Genomic DNA, 22,892 nt, shown 5'->3' on the forward strand with positions numbered 1-22,892 from the left:
CTTAATATGAAGTGTCCTTACTGCTTCCTGAGCTTGGTTATTTTGTCGCAAACTTTTCATTACCCAAATTAGGTAACATCATCAATGCTAGAAAATTTGTAATTCTCACCGGTCCCAGAAATTTTAAATAATACTTGTAACTATGAAAATTTCTCTAATTCTGGAAAACTACTGTGTCATTAATGTGAGGCTAGGCAGTACATATGCTTAGGAAAAAATTGATTATCTTCGCTTAGGCTCAAACTATACCAAGTTCCCAAATTGTACCCTACCTATTCAATAACAAATAAGAATATAAAAGTGAAAAAAATGAATATGCTGATGCTAATTTGATCTTTTTTATGAACAAGGATTTCAGAGAAATTGAAAGCAAAAAAAGGACAAGAATAAACTTAAAATTGCAACCTGTAACATAGAATAAATAGTCATAGACAAGGCTTATATTTTGATTGTCATTCATACTTCTAATTAATCCAATTAAATATATTTATTATTTACACTTACTTATTAGCTATTAAAATTTTGTGAGAAACACTAACTCTCTTAGTTAGTCTTACTAATACATAAGGGGAATCTGGTAGCACCTTTTCTGAATAACACATTTCATTAAAAAGCAGAAGCCTTATTGGCCCAGCTCAACACTGATTCACTTTACTTGGTGCAATTTGATCCAATAATCATGCCAACAGAGGAAACTAGGATCCGATACTTTATTTTGGTGCAGAAATAAACAAGTAAAGTTGTACACCTGGAATCCAAGTACAAATCAAGTGTGTCTGCTGATATTAAGCAAACATTTTTAATACCGTAAGACCACATATGTATAAACATCATAATTTCATGATATTTCATTACTTGTCCTGATTTATTAGTTTGAGCTAACATCCCTAACACATAGGCATGGGGGTAAATGTCATTAGCTAATCTCTCCACTTCTGGGTATGTTTTTAACATGCTAATGATGAATTTTTTACCCCTAGAACTTTGCCCACAGATTCTTGACTACAACATACGCTAAATGCCATGCAACCTTTCTCTGTTCCAGTAATGGGCCCACTTGCAAAATTTTTCAGAACAGTTACAAAGCCACATCCTGCTAGGTAGACAGACACTTATTACAAATGAAACATTTGTGGTCGGTCCCTTCACTCTTTACTAGAGATGCTAAAGCAGATGCTGGCTGACTGCTAATTTCAGCAAAAGCACAGATAGAAGGAGCTGGTTGAAGCTAATTCATGGCTGCAAAAGTTTGCTAATGGTAGTTTGCTAATTGTTTGCTAATAATTAATACGCCTAGCCCTCAGCTTTACTTAGTAAAAGTTACTCTGAATAAGTCCAGTAGCAGGCTACCCCTCTGAAAAATTCCTCTCCCCCCCTCAAGCAGGGGGATGGAAATTATGAGCATGATAATAATGTAACACCTGTATCTCTCTATTCTAAGAGCTTAATGGAAAATGGATCACATACTCAGTTCTGATAGCCAGATGGATGACCTGAAGAAATATGAATTATGAACAAAGTAAATAATATTTGGGTGCTTTTTAATATTACTTATGTAAATAAGGAATGTAAGTTACCTAGAGTAAATTTGATTGGAGAAACATAAACACTTGAATAAATAAGACAAAAGTACAACTTTTGAAATATAAAACTTCAAAATACTTACAGTATAATTCAAGTGACATAAATGGGCATTTTGCATAATTACAAGTTCCACACCACTTATTGTAGTGGAAATTGGTCCTTTAAAGTTATGTAATGTATGTCGCAAAGGTGCTTTTTCAAGAGGCAACTGGACTTTCTTGTTTTTCTTTGAAGAGAAGACATTTCACTTCTCATCCATTCGCTTCTTCAGCTCTTTGGGACAGCTATGACCTGGATGAAAGAGAATCCACAGACACACAATGTATGCTGTCTTTGTCTTTCTTGGGGGTGGGAAGGTGGACTTATATTCTATAAATGTGTTTACGTTGTACAGAGTTTAAATAACATTGCATGAAAAGAAATAGAGTTTTGGTTCATACTGGTAAGAATGGGCTTCTTCGAATCCTTGTGTCATGGAAAGATATCTAACAACATTTTCCCTTGGTTTTTCTTATTAGCAAATAAAGGAATAGCAAGATCTATAACTGTGTTTCTAGGTAACAGATAAATAAGGCCTCAGGTGCTATCTGGTAAAGTAGTGTTTGCAAAATTTGTAAGCCTTTGCCTTACCAGCTCCCTTTTGTAATATTAAAGGCAGGAGAGAGGAAAATTATTGATGTTACTTATCTATGTAGAAAGAACTCAGTGGTCATGGTATAAATATACCCAGCCTACTGCTAAATTCTCCCAAAAAGTATTTAATCTTTTCTTCTTTCCTCTTAATGAGTGATTGCAGTGGTTTGGTATCTCTCTGGTATCTCTTTTTGGAAAATCCTGTTGTTCGGGCAAGTTCTGCAGTAATAATGCCTTGTCTGAACAAAAGAAAAAATAGGATCATGAAGGCTTCTTTGATTCAGTGCCTCAGAAAATAATGTTAAGTGGGAAAGATGAAAACCATAAGTGCAGCTGGTAACATAGGGCACCCATCCCTTGCCTTAGTAATTGCAAAATAATTCTGAAGCAGCCTGTAATTCTTCTTGTTTCAACCAGATGCATTTTGGATAAACTTTAGGAAGGAAAGAGACTATTATTCAATCACCAGTGAAAACATCTCATTTGTCATCCTTGCCATTCTCCTGCTGTTGCTCTGATGAAGTTTTCCTATTCTTTTCTACTTTTATGTATATTCCAGTATTTCTCACTCCAAGATTCATGTCTCCATGGAACTAGCTCACTATCCTACTTTATCTGCTATGTTTGGGGAATAAGTCAGTTTTGGAAGAGCTAATACCACAGTTTATTTGGGCAATCATGATGAACTTCTCCATGGTTGTAGGAAACAACAGAGTTCTCACTGCTCCTGCTTTATATTGGAAGAGACCATGGGACTATGTAATAAAGATGGCAGTGCCCCCTCCCATTCAGCAAAGTTAGGAAGCTGCTCTGTGGACAGATGATAGTGGCAATAATAGATGCTTGACCAAGTTATATTTTGTAATTTTCCATGTACCTCCTAAGCTGCAGGTGTCAAACATGATTGCGTAATGTGACGTATCGTGACGTTTTTGCCTTTGTGGAGCTGGGGTGCGTGGCTTGTGCATGACACATCTGGCCCACGGACCGCCAGTTTGACACCCCTGTCCTAAGCTATTTATCTAGTTTTACTGTTACTGCTGTTGAAATAAAATTGAACTCTCTTGCTATACATAGCATGGAAATGCCATGTTATCTTTCGTTTTAGTAGCAAAATGTGTATGCTCACAGAATGAATGGTGTGCGTACCAGGTGTGGTAAATTATAGGTCCTCATAGAAACTACGGAACAACTTTGTTTATAAAATTGTTCATTTTATACTCAATGGCAAAATAAATTGCACCATGATTCTAAAAGATATTCCTTCAGCATAATTGTTAATAATTTCATCAAAAAGTGTGAAACATATTAGAATATTTACTTCTTTATTAGAGATTGCGTATAAAGATAAATTATATTAGATAAATACCAATTGATAGAAAAAAGTCAGAAGGCCGACAGGTACTGTCTTTTAGTTCATTGGAATCTAGTGCTTCTTAAATTTTTAGGCTGTAAACCTTCTAAGTATTTAAGTTAAAGCATGACCTTGAGTTTAGATCGATCTTTCTTTCTTTCTTTCTTTCTTTCTTTCTTTCTTTCTTTCTTTCTTTCTTTCTTTCTTTCTCTTTGGGGAATAAAATCGAATTGTTAGGAAAGATACCAATTAATATTTTAAGGAAAAGCCTCATTACTAAAAGTTAATTGAGGATGTTTGATCCTGGACAGACCAGAGGCAATGATTGTGGTGATTTACGGTAGGCCAAAAGCCATTGTGGACTTTTCTACAAACAGAATACAATAAATCAGGGATGTCAAACTCGCTGGCCATGCCCACCCTGTTAACTTTGTTTCTATATAGTAGATAAATGTAAGGCTAAGTGGATTTGGTAATCAGTATTCTAGAAATTTATAAATTGTGTACCTGCTTCTCAAGGGGGAGGATTTATTGTTTTTGAAGTATATTTACCAGGAGGACAATTTATTGTTTTTTTCATTTTAATTTTAAGTACTTGTTTCTGTAGTCTTGTTTAGTCATGTTTTGTTTTTGTATTTTTCTTCTTTTTTGGAATTTGTATTTTAATGCTTTGAATAAAATAAAATAAATGTTTATAAAAATAGTAATTGGATTTTGATATAGCTCCAATTAGACAATTTTTTCCATGGTTTATAAAACTGGTTACATGAATTAATTGGATTTTGTTCATAGTGAATTACAATTTAAAATTAACTTAGTTGTCATCTTGTTTTTGTATGTGCTTTGTTCTTGCACTTCTCCGATCAGGCAGTTTTGCTTAATACACTAAGTAATCTCTGTTTAAAATCTGTAATTTGATCAGAAACAGAATATTAATAGAATATGAACTTTCAATAACAAACAGATTTAGTTTGTCATCTTATTTCTTTCCATGTGGCTTTGAAATTGTAAGATAGCAGGAGTAATACCTGCTCTATTTGTTCCTATTCTCATGTTCCCAATTATTCCCCATGAACTCCATATGTATGAAAAGGGGACAATATTTACTCTGCATTCCTAGACTTTCTTTGAAATCCGAAACCCAAGGATGTATATGTAATCCCTTGAACATAAATAAAATACAGAATTAATTCGAAATGTGATAGAAAAATTGGCCTGACTTAGAGTTCTTTTTCTCCGCATTCCCAAGCTCTAATTGATGTTTTTAGTGAAGAGAACTATATAAGATCTTACATAATATTATTATATACCTTTGTGATCTTGCCTAGGAGGTCTGCCACCCACATTGTTTCAACAATGATTGAATTTGTGGGTAAAGATGAACACTTCTGTCATTCTGTCATTCACTTTTGTATGTAACTTAGGAAATTGGTATTGATAAATCTCTATTCAGAGAAGAGATATCTGGCATTCCTTCCATTTTAACTACTTGTAAAAATAGTTAGGATATCTGAAACTGACGTATCCTGAAACAGGCTAAAATTGTGTTCTACAGTACAGTATCTATAGATGCTTAAGCCTTTGGCTATGCTGTCTGGGAATGATAGAAACTGGAAATTTAACACAACCTTTTCAGTAGTTCATCTCTTTCATCTTCTGTACTTGTTTCTATGTCAAGGGTAAAATAAACATGAAACCTGTTCTTAGGAAACATATTTTTGGTAATTAAAACTGAGGTTCTTTCAGTTTAGACATTAGTTTTGACAGGATGTACATTGCCTTTTCAGAATAAAACATTTTCATAATATAACATATGAGGTGTTATAATATAAAGTAAATTTGAACAAAGAAATCGTGTGCAGGCAAAGGATTCTCTGCCACCTAGCTCAGACTTTGATATCTCCTCTGTTCAGATCTGTGTCAGGGATTTATTTATTTATTTTTGCTAAATTTAGGCAGACAAGTGAGGAGGAGGAAGCAAAGCTAAACTGTTTAGCTAGGACAGATCTCTGAAAGAAGCATAATTATAGTGCAAGTATTCTTTACCAGCAGTGACTGATTACTGTGAGATACAAGCTTTAAATACTCAATTCCTTAGCTCCCTGGAAGATTTGGGACATGAAAAGAAATGTAAAATAATAAGGAGATAGCACATGTTGTAACCATTGTTTGCAGAAGCATTAATTTGCCACTGCATGAAGCAGTGTTTTTTTAGCTGGTTTCTTGAGAGTGAGAAGAAAGTGTTTAGGACAATTTGAATAGCATGTAATTTCCTTTGGGTGATAATTAATATTTCTAAACTCTTCTTTGAAATTTTGGCATTCTATGTTCATCACTTTGTTTTTAAATTAATCAGAAAAATGTCATTGTTTGATATTGTTCTTTCAGTTGACTCTGTGAATTCAAATGACTATAGCAGGATAACAACAACAAATAATTGTTCCTGACCCAGAGTAATTCACCTGGCAGGAAAATAGTTCACAATGGAATGCTAATGTTGGTAAAATTATTTCTGGTCTGAGTCTTCACTGAATATATAGGACAGTTGATGCAGGTAAAAAAATAACAGAAAGAAAGAAGATTGTGAACAAAGAAGAATGAAGGCTGTATTATTCAGTAATGTAGAGCAGTGCAATAGGCTGATGCCAGGTAGTTGAGAAACAAGCTTGAAAACATATACATAATCCTCCTTAGTTTAATAAAAGTCTGTTTTACAAAGGTTTAAAAAGAATTGTATTGGAATTAAATCAGCCTAGTTTATGTGCAAAGTAGCTTTATTGAATATATTTAAAGGTCAGAATTAAACCCATGACCCAATGTTTCCATATTAAGTACAGCTAATAAACTGATCCCTGAATAAAGAAAGATTCGAATAGGATCAAACAATAACTTTGAAATTGAACTTAAAGAAGAGCTAATTTCTCTAGTTCCTTATTCGGTTTAATAGAGAAAATGTTTAAAATATTTCCCAGCAGATAATCATAACTTATACCATACTGCAAGAAATTATTTAGCATTATTTAAATTTATTTAAAATAGTATGAAGGAATAAAATAGGAAAACAAAGCATCCATCTATTTAATTGTATAGCTATAGATAGAAGCATACTTAGCTGCCCATCGTAAGAGCCATAGGGGCGCATGGTTAGAATGCAGTACTGCAAGCTAATTCACTGCTTACTTGATTCAGCCTTCCATCATTCCGAGGTCAGTAAAATGAGGACCCAGATTGTTGGGGACAATATGCTGGCTCTCGTAAGCCACTGGACAGGACTGTAAAGTATTGTAAGGAGTATATAAGTCTGAGTGCTATTGCTATCATGTCAAACCAAGTTCTGCAGGAGACACATTAGGATCTACTAAAATCGGGATGATTTGCAGTAGATTTCATTGACTGAAGTACTGGAAATAAAAACAAATATACTTTCGAAGAAATTATGAATTTTGTGTGAAACAATAAGATACAGTTCTAGGTTTCAAAACTAATGCCTATATGTTCAAGGGAAACCTGTTCATTAATTTTAAATATATAACTGGAGGATCTGATTTTATTTTGCATGTGCTCAAGACAAGCCTTCCCCAGTTTTCTTCAAAACTAATTTAAACCTAAAGAGAAAAAATTCTTAAATGGACCTTTGTTCACTTTTCCTATTTGAAATATAAGTTCTTATTTTTAAGCTTAATATTCATCCATTTTTTTCTTCTGTGTTTCTAAAAACTCAGTAATTTTGAAACTGATATTTTTGTTGCTAATATATGTCTTGTATGAAGTTGTAGTCAAACAACATGCCTCATCAGGGCCTGCTTCAGATTGAGAACCAAACAGATTTAAAGTGTCATTGGGTTTCTTAAGCAGCAAAAAAATAATAGATATAGGCAGATTTGTGATGCAATTCACAAGAGAACCTTCAACTGACAAAAGACACTGCTAAATGACATTGATTGTATCACCTAAAATCTAACTTGAAATTTTCCAGGACCTCAGCTTACCTTTTGGGGTGAGGAATGTATTTTCGACTCTGACTATTACCTGCACAAGTCCCTATGCTTTTCTTGGCAAGAAGTGTTTGCTATTGCCTGCTTTCTTTGTACCTGTCTTTTTGCTTGAGCAGGGATTGGAACTCACCACTATGGGTTTCTAACCTGTTACTTAACCACTACACCAAACTAGCTTTTTTTCCTACATAATAATTTATTTCCGGTTTTATCCTTGTATAAAAAGTCTTGACCGAGAGATGGTGATACAGAATCCACAACTGAACTGTTGAGTAAAGATGTGAAATATTTCTGTTGTACATGATCTTCCAAAATACTAGTCTTTGTAGGACTTATATTACTAATATAGAAGTTGTGGTCAAAACTGAAATTCTGTCTTTGAAATACTGGAAGCATGACAAATTATAATTTGATAGTTTACTTCAACTCAAGGGCAGATGTATCACAAATAAACATTATGCAAAGAGTAGTTTCATTATCAGTTGCTTTTGCTTGATAGTAGTATCTAGCACAGAACTTGAAAACTCTCTATCTCCAGGGATATAGTTTTTTTCCTTTGCTTCACTGCACGACTAGCTTTAATATTTTTCACAAAATTTAGAACTAATGAAATGCAATTTTCTTTGCTCTTTTTTCAAAACTAACATCAGTTCCCCTTTTTAATATTCTTTGCAATTGCTGTCATAATAAATGTGTCAAGTATTAACACTGTGGGAATCAAAATTACTTGTAGAAATAGGGAAAGTCAAAATAAATTCAGGATATTTATCAGCGTATATTTAAAATTTAAAAATGAATACAGAAAATTGTTTATTTTTGTTGTGTCAGCTTTCCTTTCTTAAAAATAAACTTGATAACTAACAACCAGTGCAAGAAAAAAAATCTGTTTTATAATAATATTTTTTAGTAAACAGGCAAATTCTAAAATGGGCATAAGTAACCTTTATGGCATTGGCATTTAGCCTTTATGGCACTGACATTTACAAAATGGTTACTATGCCCTAGTATCACTGTCAGATATTTGTCACTAGAAATTGAACTAACTTTTCAGGATGTTTCTTACCATCCCATAGGTCAGGGGTCAGCAACCCATGGCTCTGGAGCCACATGTTGCTCTTTCATCCCAATGCTGTGGCTCCCTGTCACCGGCTGGCCCAACAATTAATAGGACTTTCAGTTAGGACAGGTAGAGAAAAAAGGGATGCTGCACTAGGAGAAGACTCTATGGTGGGGGAACTGGACTTCCAGTCGGTTGCCAACCCCTGCCATAGGTTCTCTGTGAAGCTCAAAAGCATTGCTTTAGGTTAGAGCTGTGCAATTTCCTGTGCACTGCTTGGAGAGTCCAAGCAATGGGTTAACTTAGTCTGGTTGCCCTAGGACTGAGGAATCTTTTTCCCTGGCTATGCCTCCTGGTGCTTGTTAATGCCAGATTTCTTCCTCAGTCTGGCCCAATTAGGGACTAATTCAGTGAGCTCCAGCTTCTAATTTAAACCAGGCTTGGACTCTCCTAATAGTTTTCTTATTAATCTTCTTTTTCCTTGCCATTTGAATTTATTTCTCAGTTTTTTTCTTTTTGTTTTCCTTTTAAAGCCTTTTTTTCTCCATTACTGCCTACGAACTTCGAGCTGAGGTAGGAACGGATGTGGGGGGTGCTCCGCTGGCCGCGCTGACTGTGGATGGCAGCAGATGTCCTTTTAAAGTTTTTTTCTTCACTTGAAGGGTGGCAGACCTTTCGGCAGCTGCTGGGAGCAGGGCGACAAATGTTTTAAAATTTTTTGATTGCGCTGAGCTGCAGAGAGCCTGGCGACCACATTGCCACTTCACGGTCGCCATTTCTCCTCTTCACCCTCACACCATGTGGTGGCCATTTTGAAGGGCTTTTCAATGTGGATGTGATTCAGCAGCAATGGACTCAACCGGGCTCTCTTTTCGCGCCCAGTGGTGGGGACAAGAAGTTGTATTCAGTGGAACATGCCCTGGAGGATGTTCTAACACTGCCCTTGGTAAATCCTCCTATAGCAGCCCTCACCTCGAATTCTGTCCTGCCGTCAGACCTGATGGAAGGTCTTAAGGCAGAGGAAAAGAAGGCAGAGAAGGCCTGCCACAAGACTACCAAGCGGTAGCCTGGGCCATTAACGTCTTTCTCCACCTCGTTCTTTAACAGGGCTTCCATTATTTGGCTTCATGAACTGCAGTCCAAGCTCCCGGCGTGGGACACTCGCCTCCTCCAGGATCTGACAAAAATCATCGCAGTAGCCTAATACTCTGCCGACGCATCACTTAATGCAGCAAAGTTTGCCTCCAGGGCATTGGCCTCCAACGTCACTTCTAGGTGCCTCATGGGGCTTTGCCACTGGCAGGCTGACCAGAAGGCCAAGTGGAAGCTTGCTTCTCTCCTCTTCAAGGGAGCTAAATTGTTTGGGGAGGTCTTAGACCCGTTCCTGATGGAATCTAAGGATAAACGGAAGGTCCTTCTCACCCTGACCAAGAAGCAGGATCATGTCCACCCCCTATTTCAGGAGGCAGTCCTTTTGTTCCAATGATTCCTCCCTCTCCTCCGCTACCCCCAGATCATACAACCAATCTACCAATCGATCCCAGGACAGACAGTCCTTTTGGGGCAGGGGTAGGTAGCAGTTCAACTTCCGCAAATCCAACCATGGTGGGGGGAAAGGCTTCTCACAGGCCCTTCCGCAAATCCAATTGACCACCAACGGTCACTTCCATCAAGGGACGGCTTCAGCTGTTCGTATCCCAATGGGAGCAGACCACGCAGGACGGCTGGATCCTGCAGACCGTCAGGGAGGGACTGTCACTGGAATTCCTTTCATCCCCCCCCCCAAGGAACTTCATACGATGTCCCACCCCCTCCAAAAGGTAGCTCATGGAGCAGGAGATCCATCACCTCCTGGAGATCAATGCCATAGACCAGGTACCATCTGACCAGGAGGGGAAGGGATTTCGCTCCATTTTCTATCTGGTCCCCAAGAGCTCAGGGGGATGGAGGGCCATCTTGGACTTCAAGAACATCAACTGTCACATCACTTACAGGAGGTCAAGATGCAATCCCTGTAGACCATCCTTGCAGGGGTTCGCCAAGGGGACTTCCTAACGTCCATCGACTTAAAGGAGACATACTTACACATCCCAATTCAGCCACAACACCAAAGGTTCCTACGGTTCTTTTATGCTGGTCAGCACTATCAATTCGGCCTGTCATCGACAACCAGGACCTTCACAAAAATTCTGTCAGTAGTCGCAGCACACCTCAGGCACCAAACCTTTAAGGATCTCCATATCACCGTGAGGTCCCTCTGGAACCACGGGTTCTCCTTGAAACTGTAAAAAAGCCACCTCACTCTGACTACCAACCTTCTCCACCTGGGGGAGGTGATAAACACTTCCAACTGCAGGGTGTCCCTCTCCCAGGACAGGATAGACAGTTTAGTCTCTCTAGCATGCAAAGTTCAGGGGTCGAGGCAGGTACCTGTTCTGCTCCTCTCGTAATTGCTGGGGAAGATGTTTTCGTGCATCTCAGTTGTCCCATGGGCGCGTCTCCATCCCCGGGAGTTGCAGTGGTTGCTCCTGCCCTACCAGAGATCCAACAGAAGCAACTCTCCTATGAAGGTCCATCTTCTCCCGGCCGTGAGAAGGTCCCTCAGAGGGTGGCAGTCTGCCGCACTTCAGAAAGGTCATCACTTCAAGGAGCCGGAGAGTGTAATCATCATGACACCAGCCTTGCACGTACAACTCAGGGCAAGTGGTCTCCAGTCGAAGCAGCTTGCAACATCAACTTCCTGGAGCTGCGGGCAGCAAGACTCGCTCTGCGTCATTTTAAACAGGACATTCTACATCAGCACATTCGCTTGATGATGGACAATATGGCCACCAAAGCCCACATAAATCGCCAGGGCGACACAAGATCCAGGAAACTCATGGCGGAGGCAGAGGCCCTGGGCAGATGGGCAGAGTGTCACATCGAATCCATCCGCTCCGATCACATCTCGGGGGCGGCAGACTGGCTGAGCAGGACCGCCATAGACAATGCAGAGTGGTGGTTACACCTGGTCCTGTTTCACCTGTTGTTCTGCAGATTCGGCACTCCAACGGTCAGTCTGTTTGCCACCCGCAAGAACACGCAACTCCATTGGTTTTTCTCCCGCTTCCAGTTGCTGGGAGCGGAGGGGACAGACACTCTCCACTGCAGGTGGCCCCAGGAACTGCTATATGCCTTTCCACCACTTCCTCTGTTACCACAAGTGATCCACAAAATCATCGCGGAGAGGGCGGAGGTACTGCTGGTCGCACCTCACTGGCCTAGGAAGTCCTGGTATGCCGATCTTGTCAGCTTGTTGGTGTCCAGATGGTGGCGAATCCCTCAGGGTCAGATCTCCCTCAGCCAGGGGGCCATAGTCCATCCGGACCCCCAGTGGCTCCAGCTTGCTGTCTGACACTTCAGGGGGACCTCCTCCTGTCGGAAGAGGTGATACATATCATCCAGGCATCCAGGCGGCCTTCAATGACCAGGATTTACAACTCCACATGGTCTACCTTCGCAAAATGGTGTGACAAATCTCACCTTGATCCAGTCACAGCACCTGTTTCCAGTGTATTGGACTTCCTACAAGAGGACCTCAACAGGGGGCTTTCCCCCAACATCCTCCAACACCAGGTAGCTGCATTATCTACCGTCTGGTCTGGGACTACGGCCCAGTCCCTCAGCAAGATACCTAGGGTTTGGTGCTTCCTCAAGGGTGCCTCCAACCTACGTCCTCCGGTAGTTCACCGGTATCCAACCTGGCAGTTATTGGTGGTCTTACAGGCTCTCACTTCAGCTCCCTTCGAGCCTCTACACACTATTTCACTTCGACACCTCCCCTTAAACACTGTGTTTCTTGTCACAATAACATCTGCCAGGCGCATATCTGAACTGGCGGCTCTATTGGTCCGAAAGGACCTTTGTATCATCCATCCAGATAGAGTTGTATTGTGCCTAGATCCTACCTTCATCCCAAAGATTAACACCTGGTTCCATAGGGCGCAGGAGGGAATTTTATCAAACTTTTGCTTGCACCCCAGGCACCCGAGAGAGCGCATCTGGCATACACTGGATGTCAGACTGGCCCTGCGGAGATACATCAAACAGACAGCTGACTTCCGCAGATCAGAGGCCCTCTTTGTGTCGGGTCCATGGGTAAGAAGGTAACATCCTCTACGGTCGGCAGGTAGCTGAGAGCGTGTATTGCAGCTGCATACGAACATCAGTCAAGGACTGTTCTTTGACATGTCACCGCTCACTCCACAAGGCGCGCCGCCACCACCGCGGCCTAGGCAACCCAGGCCCCATAGACGACATTTGCAGGGCGGCTACGTGGTCATCCTCATTGCCCTTTGTCAGAAACTATAGATCAGACATGTATGCATCGACCAAAGCATCGTTCAGCAGGCGGGTCTCCAGGTGGTTGTTTCCACGACCGAATCCCAGGTCAGACATTCTTCCCGTCCTAGTGACATGTAACTTGGGTATGTCCCATTGTTTGGACTTTCCAAGCAGTGCACAGGAAAATGACCATTGGCTTACCTGAAGTGTCCTTTTCTGTGCACTGCGGGAGAGTCCAACCCGCCCTGGGTCTTCGTGCCCAGGGATTCGGGACCATCACGTCATCTCGGACTTCCTTCCACTGCATCATCATATCTTCATCCCTCACTGGTTCCAGAACTCGTCAAAAATCTGGCGTTAACAAGCACCAGGAGGCATGGCCAAGGAAAAAGATTCCTCAGTCCTAGGGCAACCAGACTAAGTTAACCCATTGCTTGAACTCTCCTGCAGTGCACAGAAAAGGACCCTTCAGGTAAGCCAATGGTCAATCTGAAGCACCAGGGCCACTTTGGATCTGAGTAAGTTCATGAACAAATTTGTGACTTTGCTCTTCCTTAAAAATTGGTTAGTGTAAAAAATTCTCTTTAAATATAGATTTCTTTAAAAGAAAAATAAGAAAAACTGGGTTAATTCTTTCAAACACCCTCTGAAACCAATTATAAATGTATGATTAACTCTGTTCTTTTATACATTGATTTTTAAAAGAGAAAAGTATGGTGAGGGCCATATAATTGGAGTGAATGTGTCAGAAGGGGAAATATACGTTATACTTTTTCCTGCCCCTGTCATCTTAAAAGCCTTCAAAATCTAGACTTCTGATGTAAATAAAAGAAAAAATGTTGTTCTAGAAAGAGGTGAGGAATGGTTTTCTTAATAGTGGGATTGTTGCTTTTTTTTAATTCAGGGACTAATTCCTTTATCTCAGTGAATGCATTTCTTAAACAGCAAAGAGAAATAAGTGATACTGGGGTGTCAGTCTGCATATCAGAAAATATTTGCCTTTCAGGTACAGGTTGATAGAGATCCTTACAATGAACAGATTTCCTGATGTTGTTTTTCTCTTCCCTGTCCTGGTTTAGCTACTATGAGAGTAATAAGAACCATTCATATTTATAGCTAGAGGGAGCATTGCAGACATAATTCCAATAATCCCTGATTATGGTTTTGCTGGCTAGGACTGATGGAAATTGAAATATAGTAATATAAAGGGGCACAGATGCTTTCTTCTATCCAAACTATATATTGCCTATAGGACCTCAATGAATTTTATTTTACAGTATTAACATATTTTCAATAATTTTCTAATATTTTTTACTAGCATTATCAAATTTTGGGCAAAGAAGAAAGTGCAGTAAAAGTAGTCCAATCCCTTTCCATGGACTGAATATTCTGATTTCTCTCTTTTCTTTGTTCTCATTGTGTCACCTTTAAAAGAGCTATAAAGGTTAAAGGCAGAAGACACTAAATGAGTAATAATAAAATAAAATCACCTTTTACCAGAATTAAACATATTTAACCCCAATCTTTCTTTAAAAAGAACCCATGTGTAGAATTTTGTGGCCTTTAACAAATGACTATTAAAATATATATTAAGGGAGGCTCCTTTTTAGAGAATGTTCTAAAATTCAGCTACTAGAGGAATAATTAACGTTATTAAATTTTAATTTTGGTATTCTCAAAATCCATATATGATCATCCCTTGCATAATAATTGAATCATCCTTACCTATTTTCCAACTATAATTATTTCTCTATCTGTTGATTTCTTATAGGTCTCTGCTATTATATCTTTTGTTTTAGTTATTCCTCTCCAAATACTTAAATATTTAATTCCATTAGATTTGTTTTCCTAAATTTGGAAGGTTGCCCAACTCCAAAGTGACTATAATATAGCTACCAGAGAGAAAATGATAAAGGGGTGTGGATGGGAAATGCATATGTATTTAGACAAAATCAAGCAATAAAAATCACTAGGGAGCTGATAGACAGCCTAACCCTACAACTGGGAAGAAAACTAGTTTTTTAAAGAGTTTTAAAAGAATATTTGTATAGTGGAAGCCAGGAAAATTACTGAGGGTGGGGGAATGTTCTTCCAAAGGACAGGTCTGGTGAGAGAGAAGGTGTTTTCCAGGGTCCCACTAAATTGCATTGTTCAATTGAGAGGATCCAGAGTAACCTCGCTTCCCCCAATTTTAATGGACTTGCAGAAACCACTGGAAAAATTTCAGCTAAGGGTAGCCCTCAAATATTTAGACTTTATCCTATAAAATGAGAGCTGGTTCAATGTAATGATTAAAACTCCAGGTTAGAAATCAGAAGACCGATTTCTAGTCATTCTCAATCAATCCTTGGAAGGAGGCAATGGCAAACCACTGTAGAAAACTATAGGGACTAGTCCAGACATACACTGGGAGTCAACACTACCTTAACAAATATCTAACACACACTCTCGCTCTCCCCTCCCTTCTTCCCTCCCTCTCCCCCCCCTCTCACTCCCACACACATACAAAAATTCTATGAAATATTTTATAGGTGAGAGCCAGCTAAGGGTGAAAGGGTCATATGCTACTTTTTTCACTGCCATTGTAATTTTGAACAGTCACAAAACAAATAGATGTAAGTCAAGGACTTCCTGTACCCTGAAGCGAATCTGCAACTGATGGAGCACATAGAGCAAGATGACAACATGTGTATCAAACTACTCCTGTGGCTGCTTGCATTACTGCATTTTGGACCAGCTATAGCTTCTGGGTAGTCATCAAGGACATCTCCAGGTAGAAAGCACATTGCAATAATCTAGTCATGAGGTAATTAGTACATGAGTTCCAAACAGGCTGCGCAAGAAGGGAGTAAGTGCACACATGTGCGCAGCTCCACTTGCATGAGTGACAGGTGAACACACACATGGGTACAGCTTGCCTGCCGCTTGCGCAAATGTAGCTGCATACACATTCACCTGCCATTCCTGCAAAAGCATTCCCTCTACCCATACCACCACTATTGGTCCACAAAGTCAGAAATCTTGGGGGCCACTAGTCTGAAGGACCTTCCAATTAAGAAATTGGTACAATTGGATGGAAAGCGACCCCCTCCCCAGCCACAGCTGCCATCTCCTCTTGCCACATTTGTTTCATTGAATCTTCCTCCGAATCATCTATTCCCTGCCTGCCTTGACTTAATCCTTTCATCTCTTTTTGATTGAAACATTACACTGATTTACATTTGCCATAATATAAAGATTTGCTTATTGTAGTCCCCTCTGTTCTACTGCCTTACTCAGCTTATATTTTGATTCCATGTTTAGAGTAAACAATGATGTAATAATACTGTTCTATATTTCCTCAGTGATGAGGAAGATGATGAATGATCTAATCAGTACACAAAGACAAGATTTTTGTGAGCTTCTTAAATTAGCAGTTGGCATGAAGATTTTTGTTTGTATCTCGCTGTAATTATTTTTACAAATAACTGAAGGCAGTGAAAATATCCAACACGCTTTCATTGTGTTTTTTCCACAATAACAACCCTGCGAGGAAGGTTGGGCTAAGAGAGACTGACTGGCCCAAAGTCACTCTGCTGGCTTTCATGGCTGGATGGGACTAAACTCAACCGTCTCCCATTTTCCACCCTGGTGGCTTAATCACTACATCAAACCGGCTCTCCTGTTTCTAATACAGAATGAGAAAGCTGCAATTTGAAAATGCATTTGTTCATATTACTGACTGTTTCAATAAAATAGTCAAAAGTTTAAAGAAAATTATTAGCAGAAGTAAAATATTTCATCAAGCTTCAGGGACACAGATGTCCATTTTGCAATTATGTAAGTTAGTTTGTTCTTACAGGTAGTCCTCAACGTACGACCACAATTAAGGCCAAAATGTATGTTGCTAAGTAAGAAATTTGTTCAGTCAGGTTTGCCCCATTTTACAACTTTTTTTGCCACATTTGTTAAGTGAATCACTGCTGTTGTTAAATTAATAAAAGTATTGTTAAGTGAGTGGCTTCCTCGTGGACTTTGCTTGCCAGAAGGTTGCCAAAGGTGATCATTTGACCACAGGACCTGCAACCGTCATAAATGTGAGCCAAATGTCAAGCATCTGAATAACCGTGTGGATGCTACCATGGTCATAAATGTGAAAAATGGTCATAACTCCCTTTTTTCAGAGCAGTTGTAACTTCGAATAGTCACTAAGTGTGCTGTTGTAAGTTGAGGGCTACCTGTATTAAATTAATGCATATAATGTGTGTGTGTGTGTGTGTGTGTGTTCTTTTTGGTTTGTTTCCAGAAATAAATAGCTATTTTGTGATTAAATAGTCACAATTATTTAAAATCTTCAGCAAAGATCCTAGAAAAAGGAATGAATGTGTATGTGTATGTGTATATATATATGTGCATGCATGCATGCATGCATGCATGCATGCATGTATGTATGTATGTATGTATATGCTGGTCTTGTTGTATTCAGGTCTTTTCCCGTGTAAGATTGCGATTGTCTTGGCAACATTTCTCAGTCGCCATCTTCAGGCTGGGTTTTGGGCCCAACCCATATATTGGGTTTTGGACTTAAAGCATGGTCGGAGCTGCCGTCTTTCTCTGATCACACTTTAAGCCCACAACCCAGCCTGAAGATGGCAAGTGAGACCAATCTCAATCTTACACAGGAAATGACCCGAATACAACACGACCAGCATACCTACACCCATGAAAATCTACGAATATATATATATATATATATATATATATATATATATATATATATATATATATGTATGTATGTATGTATGTATGTATGTATGTATGTATGTATGTATGTATGTATGTATGTATGTATGTATATACACACACACATACATACATACATACATACATACAAATACATACATACATATACATATATTTATACATACACACACACACACACACACACACATATAAATATACACATACACATATACATTCATTCCTTTTTCTAGGATCTTTGCTGAAGATTTTAAATAATTGTGACTATTTAATCACAAAATAGCTATTTATTTCTGGAAACAAACCGAAAAGAAGGGATTTGTTTTATGAGTAAGGCTGCATTACTAAACAAATATATTGATTAGAGAAAATGATTTAGCAATAATCATTGTGTAAGAAAATATTTCAGCTATTTGAATATTATGAGTAAAATTCATAGTAGGTATTTTGAGAATAATTATTTTCAGGAATAATTCTTTTGCTTTTGGTAAATATCATGATCTGTCCATAGTAATCATGGTTCAGCCTTCATCTTCCAGCGTGATGATGATAGTCTGATCCTTTTTTAGATTTCTGAGGGCTGCTCTACGGTGAGTTGATTTTGTTCTTGTCTTCTTGCCTGTGTTTTCTTAGACCGTTGTGGGAAGTCCAGTAGTTTTAAATGCTCCCTCTAAGGCTGAAAAGAATTATTGGTGATTGGAATCATCTGCATTATAGTTGAAGCCTTTCTGAAATGAATGCTTATAAGTGGAGGACACCTGTATTTCTATCTTTGTACTCCAATAGAACAATCAGTTACTATTTTTATTTGAAAGAAAGTATCTCCACATTCTTTTTACACTAGTTTCCAAAAAGCATATTTGCTTTCTGAATTCGGCAGTGTCACTAGCAATCTTGCAGCAGATGCTGATTAATGATAAATACAGTGATGTTGTTCCTTGTCTCTCTTTATGATCTGAAACTACAGTGTTTCAGAGTATCAGTTGTATGTTTCCTCCTCTGTGTGTGTGTGTGTGTGGTTGTATAGATGTATTTGTGTGTGTGTGTGTGTGTGTGTGTGTGTGTGTTTAATAAAACAGGATCAGAATCTTGTTGATTCTTGTGAACAACATACTATATAGTTAATTCTTAAATGAGTTTGTGGATCATGGCAAATGCCTTGTAATATCATGTGAGGGGGATTTATGGCTGACCTAGTTTTCTATCTTGAAAATAAATGTTCAGTACATGCCACCAGCCCCTTTTCCTCAGTTGCTTGACCATATCCAATTACTTTGACAGATGTACTTCTTTCATCCTAATCATTTGACACAATTAGTAAACACAAACTAGGATGCTGTTATAACCAGAGGACAGATCTGTGGTATTATTCTGCAGCAGTCAACAAAACTCCTTTTATTCTTCATTGAAAATCTAGTAAATAATGAGTGTTCTAGTATCATTTACAAAAACCCTAGCAATAATTGAGAATTACAACTCATTTCATAAAGATAAAAGATAAGAGTTCCTCTCCCCGTAATAGCTGCAAAATTCATCCCACGCTTATTATACATTACATAATCTCTCCTATAAATATTGTTTTTTATAATTCAGAAAATTAACTGATTTTTTTTTTTTTGCTAAAAAGCAATATTATGTCACCAATTTTTATTAGGAATTATTTAGTTTAAACAGTAACTTTTTAAATAATGGATAATTTAAAAAAACAACTGTTAAGCCACTATTAAAGGAAGAAAAATCTCCAACTCATGTCCACATAGTATTCAAGTTTCTTCTTATATTTTAATATTTCATTAATTTTCTGTTTTTATATTTCAGTAACATTTCCAAGAATTTAGGAAGGTTTTTTAGTTCCCATTTACATTCAGAATTTAATGCATTATAAACATTGCTGGAAACAGATGGTGGTGTATTAGATTAGATGAAATCAATTTGTTTAAATTTAAGTCTGCTGTATTGGTGGCTAACATAAACCATTTGTGCATTTAATTTAATTTAATTTAATTTTACCAAGGTAAGTCTTAAGAATTAACCTTCTCAGTTAATTCTCTAAGGAAGTGATGTACAACTTTCACTTGGTGGAGAGTTTAAGTGGTTTTTCCTTGACATATCTAGAACCTACAGCACCGACCCTCAACCAACCACACAACTGCCCCCCACCTCCTAATGACATTGGCCTGATGCATTTTCCTGACTCAGTGGAGACAGCATCCTTGTATGGGTTATTCTCACGTACCATCCAATAGAACTGAGTCTGCAAAGTTTAATTCCCACCTCTTCCTGCTGGGATCCCCAGCTTTTGTGACTCACCACCACTTGAACAAGACGTGCTTCTCGATCTCTCCCTAAATACTGTGCTATTTTCCTCTCTTCCTTTCTCCTTTTAGACCTTTCGTCATTTTATTTTCCTCCTTTTAGGTTCCTTAACTCCCCTTGTTGATTCCCTGCAGGTGGCTTGACTCCCTGGGGAGACATTGCCATGAGGCATCAGCCCCAGCAGTGCAGGGGGCTGCTGATCGCAGGAGGGCATCTGCAGCCACATTCATCTGTTTTCTCAAAGTTTAATGTAAATAGTGATAATTGGGTTTTTCTGATGCATCATTTTCACAGGGCCTTTGAGTTTCTGTCTTTTTGTGTCCATGTGCTCTGTGTTGACCTGTGCATTTTCTAGTTTGGTGTCTTAACCACTACCAGGGGTGTCAAACTGGTGGCCCAAGGGGTGGATGCATCACGCCCAGGCCATGCCCACTAAAGTTCTGCGAATGGGGAAAACATTGCAAAATGTCACATGACAGCAACATGACATGGCAAGTTTGACAACCGGGCACTAGACCAACCTCTCTTTATGATAAATCCTTGGACTTTGCAAATTTAAGAAGACTTAGGCAGATTTTTAGATTGGTTTTGCGAGAAAACAACCAAGCTCAAAGAGCCTGCAAATTCAAAAACATAATTTGGTCGTCATTATCCCAAATCCCACCCATTTAGATATATCACATGGTTAATTTTAGTTTGATTTGAATACAATAAATTAATAAGTGCTTTAAAGTCACTGCATGTAAAACAGCATTTGGAAAAGTATTTACATATGGCTTCTAAAGCTAATTAAGCCTTTAAGTTGAAAGACTATGCATTTGGCTTTTTTTTATCCTTATAAGAAAAAGTCTGCCTCTAAATTCTGTATATTAATTTTATTTGCAGATACTGTTAATTTATAAAAGAAAAGAACAGTAAATAAAATGATAATCATAGTGTTTGGGGACAAAGATTACTGATAGTATAATGCCAAAGAAACACATGTATGCACTCCACAAATAATTCCTTAGGAAGGTCTGAGCAGTTTGTACCAATACTGAAATTTATAGGATGGTTAAATAACATTAAAATTAATATCTAAGAGTATGTATATTTTTAATTGCATTTGAAATATGTATATATGTATGCATGCATGCATGCATGCATGTATGTATGAAGAGGGAGAAAAGAATACAGTAGATGATGTGGAAATGATATAGTAGGATCTGGACAGTAAATTAAATAACCTAGGTAAAGATATCAATTAGAGAAATTCTTCTGAAAAATTAAGTGACGTAGTAAGAAGCTGTCATATGCTAAACCAAACTATAGCAATCTCTCTAAATACAATTCTTTTAGTTTTGGTCTTCAGAATTTTAGCAAAAGTCTTTCCTATTCCTATTACAGATTTCTATAGGTTTGGTAATAAAATAAGGATTTCAGTCATGGATAGGCAAGGACCATCTTCTTCTTCTTGTGCCATATCTGTCATCGGACGTTTGCGATTATGTTGGCAATCCTATTTTTGTCAACAGCTGCATGAAAAAGTGCTGCTGAGTTTTTTTGCAAACCAGTCCCTTAGGTTTTGAAGCCAAATCAGTCCCTTAGGTTTTGAAGAAGACCACCTGCAGCCCCTAAATAGCTTACATACAAAATTGTAGTTTTTAATGTGATAGCTTACTAATTACCTTCTGAGTGACCATGTTACTATATTTATTTGTTAATTGGTTTTAAATATAAATGAAATTAGGAGGGACAATTTTTTTCTCGGTCATGCCTACTTTTTTCTCCTGGTCGCAATATTTTTTGCTCTTAGTTAAGCTTGCCTAAAGTCATCTCATGGCGAGACGGCCAGAATATAAATTTAATAAAAAAATACAAAATAAATAAATGCATAAATAAAATTAAGCAGGAAAGGCCAAATGTAGGCTTTGGACATTTAGAAAAAAATGTATTCCCACCAAGCCTAATTTGGATATAGATGTTTATAATCTGTTAGAAATGACCTCCCCTGGCTTTGCTTTCTATACTGTAAAAAGTAACAATACTATTGTTTCTCATTTCTATTTAATATATACTGCAATATTGGAAGGAACATAAATACAACTATTGAGTATCTTCTTCATCACCTTTATCCTTCTAGTTTTTTCTGCTTTTCAGATCAACTAATGCTGTTCTGCATGATCAAACACAGCAAATATTCTCAATATATGTATATATATTTATATTCCGTTCTTTCATCTCTTCACTGCAGTTATTCCTGACTCCCTACGAGTAACTTCGGAAGCCCAGACTCTAAAGAAAGTACAACATGATTCTCTAGAGCTAAAGTGTGAGATTACCAAGAATACTGAACAACACAGCCACATTTCCATTGCCTGGTATCGTCAAAAACCAGATGAGCCTCTTGTGGAAGTTATTTCCCTCAGCAAAGATTTTGTACTGCGTGCAGGAAGTGAATACACCCAGCGCCATGCAAGTGGAGATGTCCGTCTTGATAAAGTGGGCGAGACTCAATCTAAGCTTACGATCTACAATCTTCAGTCCTCTGATGAAGGCGAGTTTTATTGTGAAGCAGCTGAATGGATTCAGGACCCTGATGGCACTTGGTACGCTATGACACGCAAGCAGTCGGAGAGCACTATGGTCTATGTGGAAGGAACTGGTTAGTGTGCCAATTTTTTTTTAACCTCTCTCACAGTGTTGCATGCACTCTTGTGATTTCGGTTTTGGGATCAGGGGATTCAAGATAGACAATAATTTTATTAGGAGGAGCTTCAGAGACTTTGCATCCTTCTTTTATGTTGACCACCATATCGCTACCAAAAGCTTTTGAGGGCTGTTTCATAAAGCACTGGTTGGAAACGTAAAATTTATATTATATGGTATTACGGTGGATATGTCTCAGGAG

General features: G+C 38.3%; 1 protein-coding gene across 4 annotated transcripts in view; it reads left to right on the forward strand.

The window, feature by feature from the left end:
• The window catches only part of IGSF3 (immunoglobulin superfamily member 3), a 103,019-nt gene that overhangs the window by 30,844 nt on the left and 49,283 nt on the right, over positions 1-22,892 (forward strand). For all 4 annotated transcript variants that reach the window (XM_087721490.1, XM_087721493.1, XM_087721491.1 and 1 more), the window contains exon 4: positions 22,236-22,646. In XM_087721490.1, the coding sequence (XP_087577616.1) occupies positions 22,236-22,646 (411 nt within the window). The remainder of the gene's footprint in view (positions 1-22,235; positions 22,647-22,892) is intronic.

The sequence above is a fragment of the Thamnophis sirtalis genome, unplaced genomic scaffold, assembly GCF_051295495.1.
Source record: "Thamnophis sirtalis isolate CommonGarterSnake01/CBP01778 unplaced genomic scaffold, rThaSir2_p1.2 scaffold_8, whole genome shotgun sequence".
In the NCBI taxonomy this organism is placed as follows: Eukaryota; Metazoa; Chordata; class Lepidosauria; order Squamata; family Natricidae; genus Thamnophis; species Thamnophis sirtalis.